The sequence below is a fragment of the Drosophila santomea genome, chromosome 3R (genome assembly GCF_016746245.2).
Source record: "Drosophila santomea strain STO CAGO 1482 chromosome 3R, Prin_Dsan_1.1, whole genome shotgun sequence".
Lineage (NCBI taxonomy): Eukaryota > Metazoa > Arthropoda > Insecta > Diptera > Drosophilidae > Drosophila > Drosophila santomea.
Genome location: NC_053019.2, coordinates 12,251,691 through 12,272,925, shown reverse-complemented (window position 1 = coordinate 12,272,925; position 21,235 = coordinate 12,251,691). Strand labels below are relative to the sequence as shown.

Here is a 21,235-nt window from a genome sequence, read left to right as displayed (position 1 = left end):
TGCTGAGGTTGGAATTGGGTTTCGGGCCGACACTGGGGTGGTTCCAGATCCAAAACTGTCACTGACAGCACTACGTAAGTAATTTCGCGCATATGTTACGCCCAGGGGGCGGAGTGGGCGCGGTGGGAGCCGTGGGACCATCAGCAGGTTCGGCTTTAAGCCAGAGTTCGGCGTATTCATGGCTGCTGCACACGACAAATTGAATTTTATGCAAAAGCTTTAGTTTTTGCTGGGGTGGTATTTCCTCTTTTCGAAACCGAACTCCTGCCTCCTCCCTTTAAAGTCGCGAATGTCCTTGCAGTTCGCGGCGACATCTATGTCCTGTTCGTCTGCATTATAATTTGGTCCTTTGTTTCCCTTCCAGCCCGCCACATCCTCGGTTATCCCAGTGCTTTGCACTTTGCCACGGTATATCCGTCCAAGATGCGGTTTTCTCTGGCTGCTGCTGCTGCTGCTTCTGCTGCTGCTGTCCCACTTTCGTTCGTATCCGCTTTGTTTTTGCCCCTCTTTTTTTGGCCAGCACATTTTTTTGAGCATTGTGCAGGCGCCTTTGGTTCGACGTTAATGAGGAATTATGTTATCGCTCTGTTAGGCTGCCATAAACGGTGCTATGATTGCATCCTTCGCCTCTTCTTAACCCTTTTTTCCGAAATTAACTGGGCTTACGGGATAATTTAGGACTCAGTTGGGGTTTATGCATTCACAGACTACAATTTACATAAAATCCAAATGAGTAATTTGCCTAACTGCTCAATGCATAAAACATGCCCCATAACAATAGAGCAGTTTACCCGTGTAATTGCATTTGTTTCGTTGACAGACTTTGCAAATTTAACATCACATGCTGGGCGCCATTTCTGCTGCTGTGAACGTGAACTCTCGCTAACAGCATCAGCTTCATTTCTCTTTCGCTGTTAGCGCACATTGCGTATACGCCACCGAGCCAAACTTTTCGGCTCACTTCGGGCCCGATTGACTTGGCCTGTTAAGGTGTCGTCAACTGCCAACTGGCTTAGTTTACTTTTAGCCGGTGCCAAGCGTGGTCGCTTCTCGCTTCACAGCCGCCGAACGCAGACTAAACAGCCTCCACGGAGAGCCCTAAATGGTTAATATTGCAGAGGATCTTGACAGAATATACAGTGATCGGACCTGTGCCGTAAAATACTCCAAAATACTTATTAAGTGATTCAAATTAAATAAATCGAAGGCGAAAGATAAATTACAACCAACACAAGCTATAAGTAAGGAAACCGAAACAGTTGCGTGAACTTTATCCAAACAAGGCCTAAACAAATTATTATAACTTGTAAAAAAAACTACTTCATAAACATTTTGGCTATATAGTCACAGAGAACGAGACTCCTAATTGAAATAAAAATAAAATAATAAACAATTTTATAAAGTAAACTAATAAAATAAATGAATCCCTTTTAATCTTAATAAGAAACAGTTGTCGAACTTGCCTATCTGCTGTGACTGAACAAATATACGAATATAACCAGTTCAACTATAGTAACTTCCCTTTACAAAACAGTTGAAGAAGACCTACCACGAAAATCGTTTTAAGATAACCCCATAAACAATAACGAATTAATGACCCAGTTGTGAAACTGAATGGCAATCAAAATAAACAAAATTACAAGAGATGGGAATTTCCCGCTTTCCACTCCGTCGAGCATGGGCCAAAAGTCTGAGTGTTCGAACAGCAGATGGCTCAGGCCAAAAGTAAGACGACGACCGAGACGGACAACAGTCAAAAGTCGAGGATGCGGAATGCGAGTGGAAATAGGAATTGTGTTAAATCATTTACACTTCCGCTGCTGTTTTGTTTGTGCAATCAATTTAATATTATTTGTGTTATCCAAGCTCTGGCTCAAGGTCCAACCCAACTCGTTCCCATCCTTATGGTGGGCATACGACCCAGTCGTCCGGAACATTACATTTGTTTAACATTTGAGTTAACGCTTCATTGGGCCACCTACTCCACCGCCATTACTTATGTATGCCTGGCATTTCTCAAGCTCCGACTGCCACTCGTAGTCCGACTTCAGGCCCATCTGTTGGCAAAGACAAAACAGCATTTAAATCATTATTCTTGGCCAGACTCAGCCAGCCAACCAGTCAGCGAGCCAGTCAGCCCGACCTACCTACATCTACACCTACACCTACACCTACACCTTGGCTAGCCATCGAGAATCCTTTCAATTCATCCTGCGCGTGTCCTGCATCCGTAAGTGGACTCGGTGGGCGTGTTGGCCCACCCGGACGGGATGGCCATATGTACTCCTTTTACGCCCCACTAAACACCCGCATAAATAAATTTCGTTAATGCCAAATAGTCTGGGGCGTAAAAGAAAGATGAGGTAACACAAGCAGCCGCAGTAGCTGGATAGCTGGGTAGCTGGGAAACCGAGCAAACGACGGCAACTGAGCTTGGTCAAATGGAATGCCCCAGCTCGGCCTTACACAACATGTGTTCGGATTCCGAAAACCAAATTCGCCACGATATCGCCAAAGCTGCCAGGGATACTTTTTCATGCTACCCATATGGGTCAACTCTTATAAAGATTACATTTTATTACTTCTACTCTAAGGTTTTTTTCATATTTTTATTTAAATATTATCAGCATTCCTCTCTTCCTGTAAACATCTTTTCTTAATCTGTTTTGTGCCACACGGGCGAAAGATTTGAGTCAGATTTCAAAATGTCCGAGAGAAATGGGAACACCTTGTTCGGGCAACTAATGCCAAGAGCACCCACATTACCCAAGCCATCCGAAAACTTACACAAACATATCAAAAACAGGACGCGGCGCAAAATGCCGGCCATAAACTGGGGCACGGGCCAGAGGAATCAGGGAAACCATAAGAGCCAGTGGGGCCATAGGAGCCAGAGAATATGGGAATACAAGACCTAAACTGCAGGATGAGACCCAGCTCGACGGGCACATTGTGGGAATATTTAAAATTGGCCACGTGTTGTTCTTGCCTCTCAGCTTTCGCTACGACATTTTCAGCTTTTAGTTATTTTAGATTGCCCCGACAAGCTTACCGTGCAAGTGCAATTTGAAAATATGTTAACCCTGCGATTTTGTGCACCGAGAAAACGCCAGCAACGCGAAGCAGAAGAATATATTGCAGCAGTCCGTGTCAAGGCGTATACGCGATATTAACAAGAGCAACAGCAGCAGCAGCAGCATCCAACAAGAGCGGATTTGGACACGGAATCCCCGCCGAGGCAGGGGATAAATTTACACAGGCTCCAGCTTCAGTTCCAGCTCCAGCTTCAGCTTCAGCGGCCCAACGCCGCCAGACAGCCAATGTGACCCAGTTAAGGCCACAGGATTTAGTTGGCCAAGGACCGCGAACCAAGGAACCGAATCGGCAACCCGGAACGAGATACGCGGCTCGAGCATCGAGATACACGATACGCGATACGCGGAGCTCGGGGCGCGAAACACGTCCAATTCCAGACTCGACACGGAGCAAGGATTATCAATTTGCGTGGCACTTTAATGGAGTTGGCCAAGATGCCGCGGCGCCTGATCTTGCTGGCCTTGCTCATCTGTTTGCCGGGTAAGCTGCGTCAAATATGAAATTATTTCGCACGATACATTTGTCGCATATTAAATGACTATCCCCCCAGCTTAGTTGCCCCCATGAATCCCTCCCTGAATCTTTTTCCCATGTTGTTTTCGGGGAAAACAATTTGATATGCGCGGCTTAAAAGCATTTTGTGGGCGAATTTAGGGCATTTGCCTGCCGTACATCTTACGGTCTTTGTGCATATTTTAGCGCCGACTGTCTGAAGAAAGGTGCGCAAGGGCGTGGGGCTTTGCTGCGAAATTTTTCGACTGGCTTGTCAGGGTCAATTTAAATTATGCTGGTATTCTCGCATCGGAACACATTCTGGGAAAATCTTAAAAATTGCTGTACTCAGTCGCAGATTTTTACATTGTGAAAAAATATATGGGTCTTCCAAAATAAGTTGTTTGAAATGTTCTTAACCAGTTATCGTCTAAAGCAATAAGTGCTCTGTCAGGTAATGCCATAATTAAATAAGATTAATGAGTAACTGAAGCACAGCCATTTTAATCGATTATATCCGTTCAATGGTTTTCCTTGTTAATTAATGGTTTTCCCAAATTGTCCACGATTTTTACCTTTTCCTGGAAAAAGGAATTAAAAACACGTTTTGACCGAGCCCTTGTGCAACAATTTTCAGCAAATAAAAACGACGAATTCAACGGGGAAACAAGAGAGAGAAAAAGGTAATTAAAATCAAAATAGCAACATGAAAAGGCAGGAATTGCTAAACTAAAAGTTAAAACTAAAGCATAACGAAAGTGACTCTCGATATTTTCATCAATGAACCAAACTCGATCAAACGCTGCCCTCCTGCCCTATCAGAATTTTGTTTTTTGCTTTTTTCAATAGAAAAGTTTTGGGTGGGTCGGAAAAAAAATGCAGCAAGGCCGAGCAATGGGCGAAATTTCCCTGGAAGCAAACTATGGCAAGGGGGCGCCTCTGGATGCCTTAAATTGTGTTAAAAGCTCGCAACTTTGGCATCCACCCCTGGCTTAACCCCTTTTATTGTAGTTTTTTTGTACTTTTTTTTCCTCCTCTCGCAAGCTGTTCGATTCTTTTGGCCATGAAAGTGATTGACGAAACGCTTGAGGAGACTCAGCCAATTGGACGGGAAATAACAACAATCCGGGTAACAAGTGGGGCAGAAGGATGCTTGGGGTGGGCGCAAAGTGGAAGAGCGAAAAAAGTTAAAAACTTTTACTTTTGTTTAATCAAATTCAGCTGCCCAGTTGAGCATCATTCACTGCTTGTAGCAAAAAGCAAGGCAACTCACAAGTACCTCCACGAAAAGCGAACCCAACTCAACTGCAGGTTCTGTTCTGGCCACTCCCACCACTCGAAACTCCCCTTTTGTTGGCTTTTCGGCCGTACAGCCTTGTGGTAGCGATAAGTTGCTCAAGTCTCGGGTTATTTTCCCACGGGAAGCCTTTTGGTTGGCCGCCAAAGTGGCACGCCCGACTTAAACGCTTAACAACAATTATTACACAAAGTTACGGCCTGTTTTCGCCTGTTTCCCCATCCTTCTGCCTGCCATCGCATCGGTGTTGTCATCATTATGGGCGAAAACTAGACTGGCATTTTGATGAGAGTGTCCGGCCGAGAGTCCTCCTGGCATCGAGTTAACTCCGGTTGGCGGCGGTGGGAGATTACGCCGCTCCATAACTGCGGCCGGGCGCCTTGGGGTTAAGCCAATTTCCATCATCATCATCACCATCATCATCAGCATCAGCCTCGGTATTAGCCTCATCATTCCATCCAGGCAACATGCCCATCATAATTAGGAGAAGTGTCGAAATGTTGTCAGGCCGAGACGGACACAACGAAGGCGCGACCAGGACATCAGTCAGCCTGCAGGGGTTCACTGAGAGAAATACTGGAGGCTTTCCTCCTCATCAGGTACAGAAAAATAATAATCGCAAATAGAGGAAAATCCAAAAAATATGTTCAATTTTAATGAAAGATGTATTTTGGGTGTAGTTATAAAACTAATGGCCTTTTTTAATTTATATTAATTGTATTGATTATTAAATGAATCCGTTATTTAAGCAAGCAACGGATATAAATTAACAGTATTTGAAGGCCCATTTATATGTGGTCGTTAATTAAATGGACATAATTTATAGGCCAAAGAATGTGGATAAGAACACCATTTAAATCAATGGTTCAAACAAATGGCAATTAAAGCGCGGCCAACAAAGAGAAGAAGAGTCGAAAAAGTAGAATTTTAACGGAAAAGTCTGCATAAGTTATTATTTTGAATTCGCGAACATTTTCCGCTGCTCAGTTGCGATTTTTCGCATAGTTAGTCGTTCTTGTGTTGGTGTTGTTATTACTGTTGCCATAACAATAAGAAAAGCACCCAAACAAAAACAAGCAACTCCGCAACAATAACAGCAGCAGAAAACTTGGACTCCGGCAAACGCAACTCGCTTCCGGCCGATGAAAGTGTAGAGGGGCGTTTGATTAAAACACTTTCGACTAAAAATGCCCGCGGGACTTGGGAGCCTGCCTGCTCGGTTAATTTTAGTGTAAGGCGGCAGCTCAAGTTTCCGTGCAGTCCCAGCAGCTTTTCCCCCGACCGGCCCCCCTTTCCCCCATTTGCCCCGTTTTCCCCAGTCAATGAAATTCTGCATGATGAAGCTCATTTTATGTGTGAGAGTTTCGTTTTCCCCATCCGCTTTGCCACCGCCCCCCACCCCAGGCTCATTACGCAAGTTTTCCTCCATCCGCCGTCAAGTGCTCGACTTGATTTCCCCTCCCATCCCCAGCATCGCTTTGTGTCTCTTTTTATTTTTGTATTTTTGTATTTTTATCCTTGCGCACAATTTGTTTTTTCAGTGGCGTAGGGTGCAGAGGGGCCTGTGTTCGTGTCTGTTTTTACAACTTTTTAGTTTGCGACTTTTCCCTCTGCTTTGCCGCGCAAAGATTAAGCAAATTTTTTTAGGGCTTCGCCAGTTGTCGCGTTTTCTTCCATCTTCGTTTTTTGGTCCCCAAACAACGCTAATGTTCCCATGCAGTGCTGCCCTAAATGATACTTTTTTTCGTAATAATTTGAGTTTATTATTTTGTTTTCATTTTTTCTTTTCACTCGGCCTGCGCCTCGGACTTCCCAGTAATTCGCTTGTTTTATTGCACTTTTTTATGCTCTTTTGATTTGTTTCATCGCCGGCCAACACGCCCATCTTACCGCCCACTTACTGCCGCGAATGCCTCATCCTTTTTCGAGGTCCTTGAGCCGCCAGTCGGCAGCTGTTGGTTTTTATATGCTTCGCGGGCAATGAGTTGAAGCATCTGACAGTGGTCGACGAAAGTCCACAGAAAAAAAGAAGTTCTTCATTTAATTACTGTTAATGCAAATTGCTTTATTTTAATAGCTTGGTGAGTTACACATAAAGTGAAATAGTTATAGATAGTAAAGTTCTTTTCTAACTACAGTAATCAGAAATGTTTAATATTATAAACATATTAATTTTAAATTTAAATATTAATAAACGCGTAGGAAAATGTTGAATTTATTGAAAAATAACACCATCTTGGCTACATATGGTAGACTACACTCTAGGCTACACTCTCCTTTGAAATTTCTTGCCCACTGTGCTCGAAGGGAAATGGAATTTTTGTAACTTTATTATAATCAAGTTGGCTGCAGTGCATCATTAGTGCAGGCAATTAAAAAGTTTTTATATGCAATCGCTTTATCTTTATTGCACGTACACGAAGCATAAACATAAAACATGATAACGCACACACACTGCCGCACAGCCGCGCTCTCAAACACACACATAAACAAGCAGGGCGCAGAAGGACGAAGAGAGGCCGCACAGACCCACGCACGACTTGGCCGGAATCATTAAAAGGACTTCCAGAGTTTTGCATCTACTTTGAGCCCGGCGAAATACGCTAAACTTGATTAGATCCTGCCGGAGTCCTCGACTCTTCCCTTGGCTTTGCTCGATTCCACTCGAGATTCAATGGCTGGCGAAGGGCACTTGATGGATTCCACTTCTTCCCGTGTATCTGTGTGATCTCTGTTCATTAGCTAATTAAGACCAAGTTACACACACCACGCTCCGATGTGCATTGCAAATAATGGAGCTAAGGGAAAACGAAGCATTGTGGAAAAATGTGTTGCATATTTCTAGGCGCTAAAGAACCAACTCACAAAATGCGGCAGACAAAATATGTAAACGTTTTCTCAGTATTACAAAATTAGTATGCATGAAAAAGTTTTGCTTCTCAAGCCCAATACACACCACTTCACTAATTTCGACATTCGTTTGGTACACTCTTACCAAAATGCATTTTACACACTGGTTTAGTTGGCAAGTAAAGTGCATAAAGTTGCACAAAATTTAAATCAAAGTCCTGGCCAATCTTTGGATAACTTTCTTATAACCTACTGCCAAGTATTTCCCAGACCCCAAAGCTCACCCACACACTCATACTTTCGCTGTCGGTGGCTGTATCTATCATTTGACTTTCGAAAAGTTTCGAGCGAAATTTATGGTGCCAATTTGGCAGAATTTACGCGCTGCAGTGTATGGAGAGCTGCAGCCAGCAATCTGCATTCGGGGAAGCCCCATAAGCTTTCGAATCGTGTGTCAAAGACATATAATTTATAGTCGATGTTCGTAAATACTTTATTGCGATTTCAGGTGAGGCGCAGTGGCCGTGAACCCGTGGTTCTTCTGCACCAACGATTGGCGCCTTATGAGTTGTCAAGGCTACCGAAAGGCAGTTTAGTAGCAATTACCAGCTTTGGGCATGCCACGAAACTTTTCTGTCGCTGAAAACAGGCACTTCACTCCACTTCACACCAAGTACATGCAAATCAATTCAAGTCCCTAATTAGCTAATTAATTTCCCTTTCGCTGAGGCTCGACTTAAACTTTTGCCAATTTCGGTACTGAGGTAGGCAACCGAAAAATGAAGATTAATTTATTGAACGAAAACGTCGGGGGCCGTAAATCGTTTTAATTGTCGTAACGAGTATTTCAGATAAATGGGGATCATGGCATTTCAAATATATATACCGGAGCTGAGGGACAGCGATGGGATCAGGGAAAGGGAAATGGACAGAGGACTAAGGACAATGGACAATGGACAGAAAACAAAACACTAAGTCATTAATTTCCACTCACAACCTATTCATTTTCCTTTTCTCTCCCATTATCCAGCGAGCAGAGGGCAGGCGGAGGAGACATCAATATTAAACAGCAATGGAACAAATGGGCGAGCATTTCAAAGGACTCAATCAAGGCGCGAGGCATTAATTCCGGCGACAACGCAAATGGCCCAGACGCTGGACAAAGCCAGCGCATTTAGGCCAACAATGGCTGCAGCCCTGGATGCATCGCCTCCGAATCGCTCCCGCAACAATGTAGCCATTAATAACATTAGCAACAATGGCGATCAGCGACTGAGGCTGACCGCTGCCCTCGAAGCGAATCTGATTATGAGCAATCGGAATGTCCAGGAGCAGCACAGCTATAGAATCACGCAGGACAACGCCACATCTGCAGCTTCGATTGCCCCGAACGGAACGGCATTTGGGGATGCCCCCCCAGTTCCAGGAGCAGCAGCTGCAGCGACTACAACAACCATGGATCCTGCCACAACGACACCAACAACAACAACGAGGCGCACAACTCGCCGTCCGGTGGCGACAACAACGCTGAAGCCACCGCCAACAATAGATGATTACCAGACAATAATTAGCCAGGCGGGCACCCATGCCTATCTGCCATGCAATGTAAGTTAAGCAGCTACACTGAAAAAATTCCCTTTAACCGGGCACAGAATTGTGAACAAAACTTCTGGGCCCTATTCCAGGATAACGAGGAGATAGGAAATGCAGTTGTATCCTCAATTAAATCAAGTTCTAACTTATATGAACATTTTTTATTTGAGCAGACAGATGCTTCTTTTTTTGGGGCAGCCACTTATACAAACAACTTATGGAATGATTCCATTTGCAAATATACAGCCATGAGTAAATAAATAAAATTGAGCGAAAAAATTCTTGTTTTTTCAAAAGTTCAGACTGAGACAAAAACGTCAATGAAAATGCGCAGGCTCATAATAAAATATTTCTTTGCATTGATACTAATAATGTATGCAAAACATTTTATTCACGGCCAAATTATAACACACTTTTTTCCGTGTGAATTCCCCCATGACTCTACCTTTAATTAGTCAGTGGCCCCTGATTAGATTTCCCTGTTGAAATCAGAATCAAGAAACGAGAACGCTGCCAAATCGAAATGTGAGTTCACAGAATTCTAAAGGCATAATTGGCTGAAACTCGAGCTAGAAGTGGCTGGAAAATTTCCTGAAAATTCAATCAGCCACCTCAAGCAAACTCTTTCATGCTCCTTTGTTTACCAAGCAATCCATCAGAGCGAAGTTGTTCGGCAAATTGTTGGTTGTGCCAATATTTACAAGAGCATTTTTATTAATCATTGATAATTTATAATAAGCAGCTGCTACTACAGCTCGTCCCACCTTCAATCAGTTCAAAAGCCAGGCCAATTTGGAAGTCGGAGGAAGCTGAACCCAAGGGATGTGGCATCGATTGGCTCGACTTCCGCTCCGCTTTTTTCGCCATTTTAGAGCTTTGAACTAATTTACGCTGGCCGTTGTCGGAACTGAACGAAAACAAAACCGGAAATTGCCGATGCTGATGTCGATGTCGATGCCACGCCCTGGCCAAAGGGCATATATAAGCAGATGTATACACTTGAATAAAATCTTAAGCTTCAGAAACTATTAGTAAATAGCTTAAAAAGGTCGTGTTTCAAGTTTTACCCGGATGCCGACTTGCACACTTAAATTAAAACTAAGCTACTCGTGAGAAAATATGAGGAAAACTTTCGAATTAGTTTTAAATATTAGAGAAAACTCATTTTCCACTGCATAAAGGGAAGAAAACTTATTTCCAAATCGCAAAGCTTTTATTTGTGGCTGTAACTGCGCTGATTGTATTCAGCAAACCTTTCACATTAACCGTTTGTTTGACACTTATGTAATAACAAAATGTATTTAAATGTAGGTTGAACTCATGTTCCCGAGTTTTCTTTTGGGATATTCGAGATACATATAAAGTTTGCAGGAAAAGCAAGAAAAGTTTTGCCTAATGATGCCAAAAAAGAATACCAAAACTTCTTTCTTAGAGCTATATCTTTTTCACTACGTTGCGTACTACTGAACAAAAAATCATAATACCCAAGCGAGGACTAGGACGCAGGAGAAGCTGAAGAAGACAAATTTTCGTTTGGAGCTCCTCAAAAACGATGACCCAAATAGTTGTCACTATGTACGCTTATACATCCGCTAAGTACATAAGTGCACATTGGGGATTGGGGAGTGAGGGGAAGGTCGAGTGAGATGCCCTGGCATCCGCTAATAACTTAGTTACCCGTCGTTCCTTGGCTCTTTGCCTGCTGCCTGCTGCATCCGCACATCCGCGTATCCGCGTGTTGCATCCGCACATCCGCATATCCGCGTTTCGCATTGCAAATTATAATTGGCGCTGCTGGATTCTATCGCTGCCACTGCCAGAGTTACTATTTACTGGTTACTGTTTGGACAGGAAATTACTGCCAAGGCGTGCAGCGGAACTTAAAGTTCCAGGGATAAATATACCGCCCAACTGACGGCTGCAGATGCGAACTTATTCTGTTCAGCATTTTTAGCGATTGTAGTGCAAAGAAAAAGTAGCCATCGCAAGATGAGGTGCCGAGTTAATTAAAGGATGCACCTGAAAGGCGAGGGGTCATAATTACCCACCCTTCGATCCGTTCTCCACTTGTTTGTACTAACTTCTGAAAGAGTTATTAAAGATACGTTATTAAAGATACACTTTGATTAGCCAGGTGAAAACTATTGCAATCAAACTAGGCATTAGATTTAAAGCGACTAAAAGTATTTTATTTTGGTTTTAAATTCAGCCAGCAATAAGCAATTCACAGTTTTTTTAGTGTATTACATATTTTTACGTCCAGTGGCTAATAACGAAAATTACAATTTAGTTTCAGCTTATCCCCCCTGGAATTTTTAAATTATTGGAATCCATTTAAGCTTAAATAAGTTTGCCAACTCCCCACCGGCGAAATGCTCCCTCAACCATGAACTTTCCCCGCTCGGTATCGAAAAACAATCTAGTGTAAAATATTTATCAGATAATTTAAATTCGTCCACACAATCTCGGGTATCCCATATTGCCATACTCGCTTGTGGCTGTTGGCAAAGTGCACCGCACCGAGTACATATTTATATGCCCGGAATAATCTTCAAATCTGCTTAAACCTAATCAATTAATAATACATTTTGAGACCGTGGGCGTCACAAAGAAAGCAGCTGAAGGATAACGAATCGAAGGGAGCCGAAAATCGGGGGAAAGCCACAAAAATGCTTTGCCTGCAAGCACTTGAGTATTTTTTACCCAGAATCGACAGTCCTTCCCTTCCATCGCGCTGTCATTCTTTTTCTTGGTTTTTTTCGGCAACTCAGCGAAAAGTTTTCTCTCATTTTTGTATCTTGTCTTTTTTGTCTTTTTTGTATTTTGTGTTATTCTGTGTTATTCTGGTGAAGAGATATAAAGGCAGGCACTTTGAGGTGTATTGTTGTGTGAAAAGAAAGAGGAAGACGCGCCAGTGAAGACAGAGGAGAATCAACAAAATAAAAGAAATTATTTGCAAACAAGTTTAGACGAAAATTCGCAATGTTATGAGCAAACTTTGCTGTCTGCTCGACTGTGATGGAAAACGATGCTCACGCGGAGTCCCAATGTGGCTGGCTGGTGGCTGGTGGCCCAGGAACGGGTGTGGTGATGACGACAGCCAAGGGAACATAAAAGCCATTGAGGAGAGGATGTGGATATGGCACTTTCTAGACTTGGGACCACCCGGATCTACCGATTCGAGCAGTTGATACAGTTGATACTGTTTTGGGGCAGCTTGAGCTGCAGCTAAAACTAATTAACAATATTTAAATGGCAAACACTGGGCCATCTTGATAGCTGCCTATGGGGCATCACTTTACGGTGGAATAAAACGCCATCTCCACATCTCCACAGGCAGCGAAAATTTAAATTAGCTAATATCGGGCAGGGGGAACCTGTTCAAGCCACACAGGGATATTTGTCAGCCGCAAGGACAAAGGAGGCGGATTGGCAAAAGGCGAGTGGCGTATGGCGAATGGCGAATGGCGAATGGCGAGGGGAGACCTACTTACTCACTTGCCACGTACACGACACGAAGTCCTGACTTGGCTGCCTGCCCAAGCCCATCGGCCTCAGTGGATAAGCATCTTCACTTAATGCCGAGTATAATGTCGATGCTCAGCCCGATAATAATGTCCTTAGAGCCGGGATACTCCTGGCGGAGACTGTGGCAGAAATTTAATAAACTCTCACACCGCACAGTGGCTTCCATCGATGAGTTTTTCGATTCTTCACAGATTTGTGGCCCAATTTTGCATGTGCATGCACACACTAGGAAGTGATTAACTTAATGGATTTTTTGAAGAACGTGTCGCGTAAATGGGTAACGCGTTTAATTCTCGCCTTTCTTAAAAGGTTGTAAGTTGAGTCAGGATTTTAAAGGAGTTCTTGCCAGTTTTCAGCAGAAACAAAGATTATAGCGCATAAAAGGCAGTGCTTTTAAGTACTTACGTACCACTTTTCGAGGAGAAACAACGTTTTAATGAGCGATGTAAAAATGTTTTACTCGAAAAAGAATGAATAAAAGTTTTCTCCAACGCTTTCTGTGAAAACCGATAATGAATCAAACTTACACTGCTCAAGGGTGATAAACTGGAAAATTTTAATAAGAGAAAAAGTGTCTGCTTCTCCTAATCATTTAGTTCTGCAGTCTCAGGTGTCTGAGCACATCAGTCGAATGCTTGGATTTGCCGACCAAGCGGAGATGTTCATATTCATTTAAAGAAGATGGCTTTTGACAGCACGTGCTCAACCGACAATAACAGCTCGAATACCAGCTCTCGGCTGTTCGAATGGGGGTGTGGGTGTGGCTGGGGCGAATGTGGGGCATCTTCAGCGCCACTTCCTTGGCGACATCCACAACAACAATGGCGACAACAACAAGCACATAAAACGCAAATGATTATAGTATCTAATCATGACGTTGTCGTCGTCGCCGGGTCCTTGGAGTTCCTCGTTGTCTGGGGCCCTGACACCGACAATGTAGTTGATGACAGTGGTTCAAAGACAGTCATTTGCCTCTGTCACGACGCCTTCGTTTCGGCCAGTTACCACAATAGTTACCCCCTCCGATAATCACACTGAGAGAAGAGATGGGGGGCATTTGGCAGTGGCAGTTTCCGAGATTTCAGCTTTGGCTCGCTCAACTGGTAGGCCGTTTGTGTATTGGGTCAGTGTAATTAGGGGAAGTCAGGCCAGTTACTGTCTATATTTAAATGTTAATAACTACCTGATGGTGGGGGAATGGTTTACGGGGCACTTCCGTATCGATGACTGGCAATTTAATGGATATTATTTTGTTTTGCTACTCGATGGCTGCCTGGGCAAATTGCTACTAAATTATTATTGGCATTATTGACACAAATGAATCGTCGTTTTGTTATCGTGATTGGGATTGTGATTGTTTACTGCCCCGCCAGGGATCCACGTGCCCCTTTTACCAAAATCTCCCCGTAAAGCTTACCAAAGTATTTCCCGCTGAGCTGAGGTAGGGCATCGCAAACAAGCCAAACTTCTGCTGACATCATCATCATCATCGTCCACATCGCCGCGCTGACCAAAGCCCCAGGGTCGGGAAGCTGGGATTTACTGTTTGAAGTGCTTTTGTGTGGGGATAATTGAATTAATTTTTAAAATTGAAACCCCCAATTCGAATGATTTGCCGATAATTGAAAGCAAACTTGCTGTCTCATCTGGGCAGGTCAAGCAGCTGGTGAAGAAGCCGATATCCTGGCTGCGGATGAGGGACGGCCACATCCTCACCGTCGACCAGACCACCTTCATCGCGGATCAGCGCTTTCAGTCCGTGTTCTCACCAAATCCTGAACGCTGGTCGCTGCAGATCAAGTACGTGCAGCTGAAGGACGAAGGAACCTACGAGTGCCAGGTGTCCACGGAGCCGAAGGCCAGTGCCATTGTCCATCTGAGGATTGTGGGTGAGTAATCCAAAGTTAGCACATTTATTGGGGCAACTATAGTGCTTAATAGTTTCAACTAATCGGGCTCATGTAAAATGGCACTTTTGTTGGCTTAAATTGTAAGTCTAATGGTTTAATCGCATTTGTATAATTGTCTTTTGGACCCAGATTTATCTTCAATTTTGTAGGCGATTATTATTAGACAAATAAATATGTAAGCTACAAACTATAGTTGTGCTGGCAAAAGTCAAAGTACCACAGTACTGGCCAAGCAATCCATTATCCTTCGTCCGGCAAAACCGAAGCCAAAATCAGAATTGAAACCCAAGCCCAAAATCAAATCCAACCCCTGACCACACCTATAAATCTGCAATGCCAGTGACAATAAATCATTGACCGTTGCACTTTCGAGAGCAAACTTGTGGATCCATGTGTGTGAATCCTTGCTTTCACTGCATCCTCCCTCACTCACTAACCACCCCCTTTGCCTTTGTAGAGCCGAAAACCGAATTAATTGGCGAGTCAACGCGACATGTGAAGGCCGGAAGTCAAGTGAAATTGCGTTGCATAATTAGCCAGGCTCTGGAGCCGCCGCTTTTCATTAATTGGTTTTACAATCAGAAGCAAATCTATTTGCATAATCGTCGCGGTTGGCGTACGGAAATTGAACGAATCGATCTGCCAGCGGAAGTGCCAACCACCAGCACTAGCACCACCACCACCACCACGACAACAACAACCAGCACCACAGCCACCAGCACAACGCCAGCGACACCATCGACAACGGCCGCAGGATCAACAGGAGGCGCCACACCCTCGGATACGCTTAATGGTCTGGTAACCATAACACGTTCATATATTCTAGATGCCATATCCCAGAATGATGTTTCCGATGTGGGTGCCGCTGCAGGAGTGGCAGCTGCAACCGAGACGTCAACAGCTCAGCTGGCTGCCGAGGTGGAGGCAACGCCTTCGACTTCTGGGACGTCGACGGGCGCAGGACTCCTTGCCTCCTCCACTAGTGCTGCATCCGTGGGAGGAGCTGCAGCAGCAGGAGAAGGAGCAGGTGCAGGAGCAGCTATAACTGCTGCTGCGACAGGTGACTTCACGGCAGCAGCAGCAGCAACAACCAGCGTCTGGCTGACAACAATGGAGGCCGAGGCGGCAACAACTGCGGCCACAACAACGACAACCATGCTGCCAAGCAGCAGTTTCATTAAGCAGATAACGGTAAGTGGCTTACCGCATTCCGCCCCCCCGAACCCGGCACGCCCCCTGCCAATTTGCCCGCTGAAAACGTTCCCATTAAATGCCTTTTCATTACGCAAATGGTCGTGAGCGCGCGGTGGGTAAAATAATTTTTATTAAATTCTTATTGTCAACGTTTGTCAAATTATAATTTTTAATACGGCCCCAGCAGTCAGCGTCTGCCACACTCGATGTCCTATGACGGCTGGCTCGGTGGATGAATAATATTTCCGTATGTGAATACGGACGCGTGTCCTTAAGTGGAAATATGCATTTGCATCACTCAGTTTCAGGTTTATTTCCCTCGCTGCTTACAAAAAATAATAGGAAAAACACATCACAAATCTTTGTTTTTATGCTACATCATGATATATTTTTACGCCCAGAGGTATTCATTTAACTGATCTCTATTTTGTCGTATTATTATTTAAGAACTGTCCTGCGGAATGTGTTGGGATTATCCTTGATAGTTTAAGTTTTAGCGAGTCCTGACTGTGTCTCTACATGCCTGTCCTCATATTATCATTGCAGACGGCTTCTCTCATCATTCCGGCCGTAGTCAAACTGGATTCCGGCAACTACACGTGCAGCCCCTCGAACAGTGCCCCCCGCACCATTGTGCTCCACGTGCTGAACGGTAAGGAGGGGGTGGCCTGTAATGTGGGTGATTCAGTGGGTGGTGGGTTGTGGGTGGTGGGCGGCAATAAGGTGAGGTCGTTTGGCGGAGCGGCTTCAACTGTTTGTCTGTCTGTACGGCTGAGCAATTGAATTAAGTTTTCATTTAGCTTAATTGAATTTCATTCGGATGCGTTTGTGTTTGGTTTGACTTTTGATTTTCGCGAAATATCCGCACAGTGAGAGGCAGTCAACCAATAAGCAGGCCCGCCAATTATGAACGTAAATTGAACTTAGGCTAAACAGAAAGTTCCACAGCAAATAGACGCCGAGAGCACAGCGAATTTAACAAAATGTTGTTTGTTACCGTCTTTTGTCCCCGGACAAACCACTGTTCCAGCCATTTGAGTGGTTTTTATTTTGTTTACACAATTCCTACAATGGCAAACACAATGGCAGCGAAACGAAACGAAACGAAATGAAACCGAAACCCAAGCCCAAGCCCAAACCCAAATCCAACCAAAAGAGTCGGTACCACCAGCAAAGGAACAGTTGCAGTTTTATTGTTATCTCGAAATGGCCACAATTGCGTTATTTGCTCAATGTCCGCCAGGCAACATGGACACTGCCGAGTCCGAGGACCAAGGACGCCTGCAACAATGGCAGTGATGCCGGCATCCTGCTACTGCGATGACTGACCTATAAATGTCGCTACGTAATGGTTAGCTATCTGTCCGATTTTTCATCTCACTCTGCTCTATTTGCCTCTCGTTTGGCTTACACAGCAAAAAACTTAGGAAAAACAACCAAAGCTTGAAAGTCCGCCGATTGGTTGAAAGTGACCCATGGCTTTTTCATATAATTTCAATCAATTTTTTCTGCTCTTGTGCGGGATAATTAAAGAGTTTATTAAGTGAAAAAACGAAGTATAAAGTTCTGCCACGTTTCATACGATAACTTCCACCTCATTCGATTGTGTTTTAATTACCTTTTAATAACAAGCATTTTAATTTCCGAACAACAAATAATTGTTTTCAAAGCGAAAAAAGTACTATAAAGTTCAACTCAATCGAATTAAATATAATAACTTTAGGCATTCCTTTGAGACTCCTCGGTCGACTACCGTTTGGCATCGTTTTCGACTGTGTGTTGTGGTTGCCACACATTTCCGCTTGCATTTAAATCGTTTGAATATCTCTCCCGCCGGCTGTGTTGTCCTTTCTATTCCTGATCCAGTTCCCGTTCCTGGTTGTCCACTCCGTCAACATGTCCACTTCCTCGTCCTCATTCTCGTCCTCATCCTGGTCGTCGGAGGAGGTCTGTGTTTGTGTTTGACTGCTATTTGTAGCCTGTCGCTCTACGTTCGGAGCACGCTACTTAAAGGCACTTCAGCAGATGACAATATGATTCGACAGTGCCGAGTGTTAACTCACACTCGTCCCAGACCCGGCAAAACAAATGCCGAGCGATTGTGACTGATGACACCTGACGGAGGACAAGGACTCGCAGCAGGATTTTCGGGGCAGACAGGTGCCAGTTGCTGGTATTACTGTTACGCAGCGAGTAATGGCCATAAAAACGCCGACCTGTTTGTAAAGTACCATACTTGTGTGTAGGTCGCAAACGAAAGGGCAAAACAATCGTCAAAGAATTTTCCGACGCGCGCTTAAAAATAAATTCACAATTTAATTTGCTATGAAATGGCCGCATTGTTGGGCGAGAGCAAACATCATTTATAACAGGGAATTAATGTATTTTTAATATTCGACTAATTGACGCAGATAAAAGGAAGGCTCACAGCCCACTTGCCACGAGCTTTTTTCCCCGTTAAGCTGGGCAAACGTGTAAAGGGATGTTAAAGCCGAGGATAATGAAAAACAATGCTCCAGAGATAATGTACACGAGTATCTGTGTGGGCGTAGGCGTGTCTGGCTGAGTGTGTGTCTGTTTGTGTGTGTGTGTGTGTGTGTGAGAGAGCCTGGCTGAGTGCCTGACAATAATGAAATTTCAGACAGAAGAGGCCCATACTTTGCGCTTTTTACATAATTTTAATAACATTCTCCACGAATCGTGTGCAAGTGCGAAAAGGTTAATAAACTTAATGTCATTCCTGTGGCACAATTGTTGTGGCATATTACAGTTTTTGCATTGCCGCTGCCCCGGCGTTGTGTCATGACAAATGATTATTAATAACTTAATAACATTATCATTTATTTATTCAGGGATTTTTATTTTAATTGCACTTCTCTCTCTCTGTGATTTATTAAATCAGCTAGGCTGGTGGCCCTAGACCCATCCGGTGGCATAATTAATTTGCTTACTCACTCGCCCCTGCGCTTTGTGAAGTGGCAATGTCAGCGTGCGGTTGGCTTTTAAATTTATTCAAGTTTAATTATTTTAAATAAGTAATTCCATACATATTCGACAAGTTGCCCCCGTCCGCATTGCATAACTGATTCAGCAAACCACAGCTCGTTTTAGGCCCATTTTCTGATGACTTGCATGATTTGGTTGCCTTTGCCATCGCTTATATTCAGTGGTTTGGTAATTACTATCGGAAGGATAATGGAAAGCTGGTGCTGCGAAACCCATAATTAGTTTGCAATAGTTGTGGTTAACTTCTCGACTCTTTAGTGCCATGGGAACTTTGAGAGTTTTGGATTCTGGATTGAAATCTGATAAGCTTATTGAACCAAACTCAATTTCTGCAAATTTTTAACTTAATATTACCTATGAATACGAATACTTAGCCTTAATTTCATCAAAATTCATTATTCACAATCAATGTATTGTACTGATTTTATTATGCTCGGTGCACATTTAGTTCTAATGAGTGGTTCTAGAGAGCGGGTATCAGGTGCAAACTTTATTTGCTCTGAAACTTTCAGTTCATTTCGGGGCAGTGCCAGCAGCATATCAATATTTGCCATGAGCGCATTTCACGCGGATGCCACAAAAATCCATCAGCTGAATTAGCCATACACGAAATTCACGCATAACCCACATGGACCAACTCGTGTTTGCTGTTCAATTTTTGAATAGAAATATTTAATTACAATGGGCACTTTATTGATCCAATAGGACGTGTTCGAGTTTAGCAGAACTGTGTGGGAAGTGTCTGGATGGATTTAATTTTTAGTCAAACATTGATTCTGATGGCTGCGGATTGGGTGAGATTTGGGCTTGCGAAATTGGGCGGATTGCAGTATCATTATTGAATTAGTTTTCGCAACCATGGCGGGATTTATACTGGTGCTGGTGCTGGTGCTGGTGCTGGTACTGGTACTGATGCTGGTTCAAAAACCACAAAAAGCCACGCACTGTGCTCTCAAATAACTTGTTTCATTCTGTTTCCATTCTGATCGGCAGGTGAATATTCCGCCTCGGCCATTAAGTCGGGCAGTGTCAGCTGGAGTGCGCTAATTGGATGTCACGGCTATTTGCACTGGCGGAATGTTTCAACGCTTCTGACACTTTTGTGGATTATTAAATTTGCACTGGCCAGGGACATCTGCCAACCGAATGCCACCAGCAAAGCCACCACAAGGACATCGGCTCCACTCGTAGGAGACGGAGCCACAGCAGATGTGACAGGGGTAACAGGACCCAAATTAGGGGCCAACTTGCACAGGGTCAGCAGCTCAATTAGTGCCACCAAAGTGGCCGAGGACAAGACTTGAGTTGTCCTCAGGCCATCGCCTACTTACTTGGATTTTACGCATTAAAGGAGGCTACGAATTAAGATTTTACTCGATTTAATTACACATAAACAGAGAGTAAGGAAGATACACCCTCGCCAAGGCAATATATACAGAACTAAGGCCATAAGCTTCATTTATAAACATACCTGATTAATGTTTGTTTCCCATCTGAGTGTAAATTGATATTGATATTCATGCCTTAGTTCCACCATATCGTATATTTTCATTGAAAAGTTGCAAGAATTGTGTAAATAGAATGCACAGAATTCGCCCTTAACAGATAAGAACATTTGCATTACGTTAATCAATTGGAATCAGCCATGGTTGTATCATATATAAGTTAAATAATCAAAAACGATTCGTTAGGCTTGAGAGCACTAACAAATTTGCAAAGGAAATTGTATGCAATGAAACCCAATGTGTAGTTCGGCTCATGTGGGGCGATTGAATGAGTATCAAATGAATTTCAAATTTCTTTGGTTTCCTTAAGCTATAAATTGTAAATATGTATGTATACCTTATGATATCTGTATGAATACTCTGATTTTTTAAGACTTAAAATCAATTTTTATGCATAAACGATAATGATAAACGAATACTGAATACAAGTGTAAATAAATGGGTGTTACTGCGTTCTATTCAATTAAATATCCCAAGCAAGCCAAAAAACTTAATGTAAACATTAGTTAGTATATAAAAGACTTACTTAAATTTTAGACGCAGCCAAGCCACAAAAACCCAATGGGAAACCAAAACTTAATCAACTAAATAAACAGAATTGTAAGGAGTTGCTCCAACGTTGCGTATACTTGATTTGCAAAACGAAATTTTAAGACATGCAAATGAAAATTAAAATCAAATGGAAATCAATCGAAATTGAAATGAAGTGTTTGCAATAATTCTTAAGCCATTCGAAATAAGTGAAATACAAGTAAATAAAATAA

General features: G+C 43.3%; 1 protein-coding gene across 2 annotated transcripts; it reads left to right on the top strand.

Moving 5' to 3' along the window:
• Positions 1 to 1,040: 1,040 nt before the first annotated feature.
• Positions 1,041 to 21,235, top strand: LOC120453465 (mucin-5B). 2 transcript variants are annotated; one of them, XM_039638182.1, is made up of 7 exons: positions 1,041 to 1,241; positions 3,034 to 3,576; positions 8,766 to 9,340; positions 14,511 to 14,745; positions 15,224 to 15,957; positions 16,507 to 16,612; positions 19,960 to 21,235. In XM_039638182.1, the coding sequence occupies exons 2-7, from the start codon at positions 3,516 to 3,518 to the stop codon at positions 20,268 to 20,270; spliced, it is 2,022 nt and encodes a 673-aa protein (XP_039494116.1). In that variant the 5' UTR covers positions 1,041 to 1,241; positions 3,034 to 3,515; the 3' UTR covers positions 20,271 to 21,235. The 2 variants fall into 2 exon arrangements, with proteins under 2 accessions (XP_039494116.1, XP_039494117.1); XM_039638183.1 differs by having other exon boundaries at positions 3,025 to 3,576.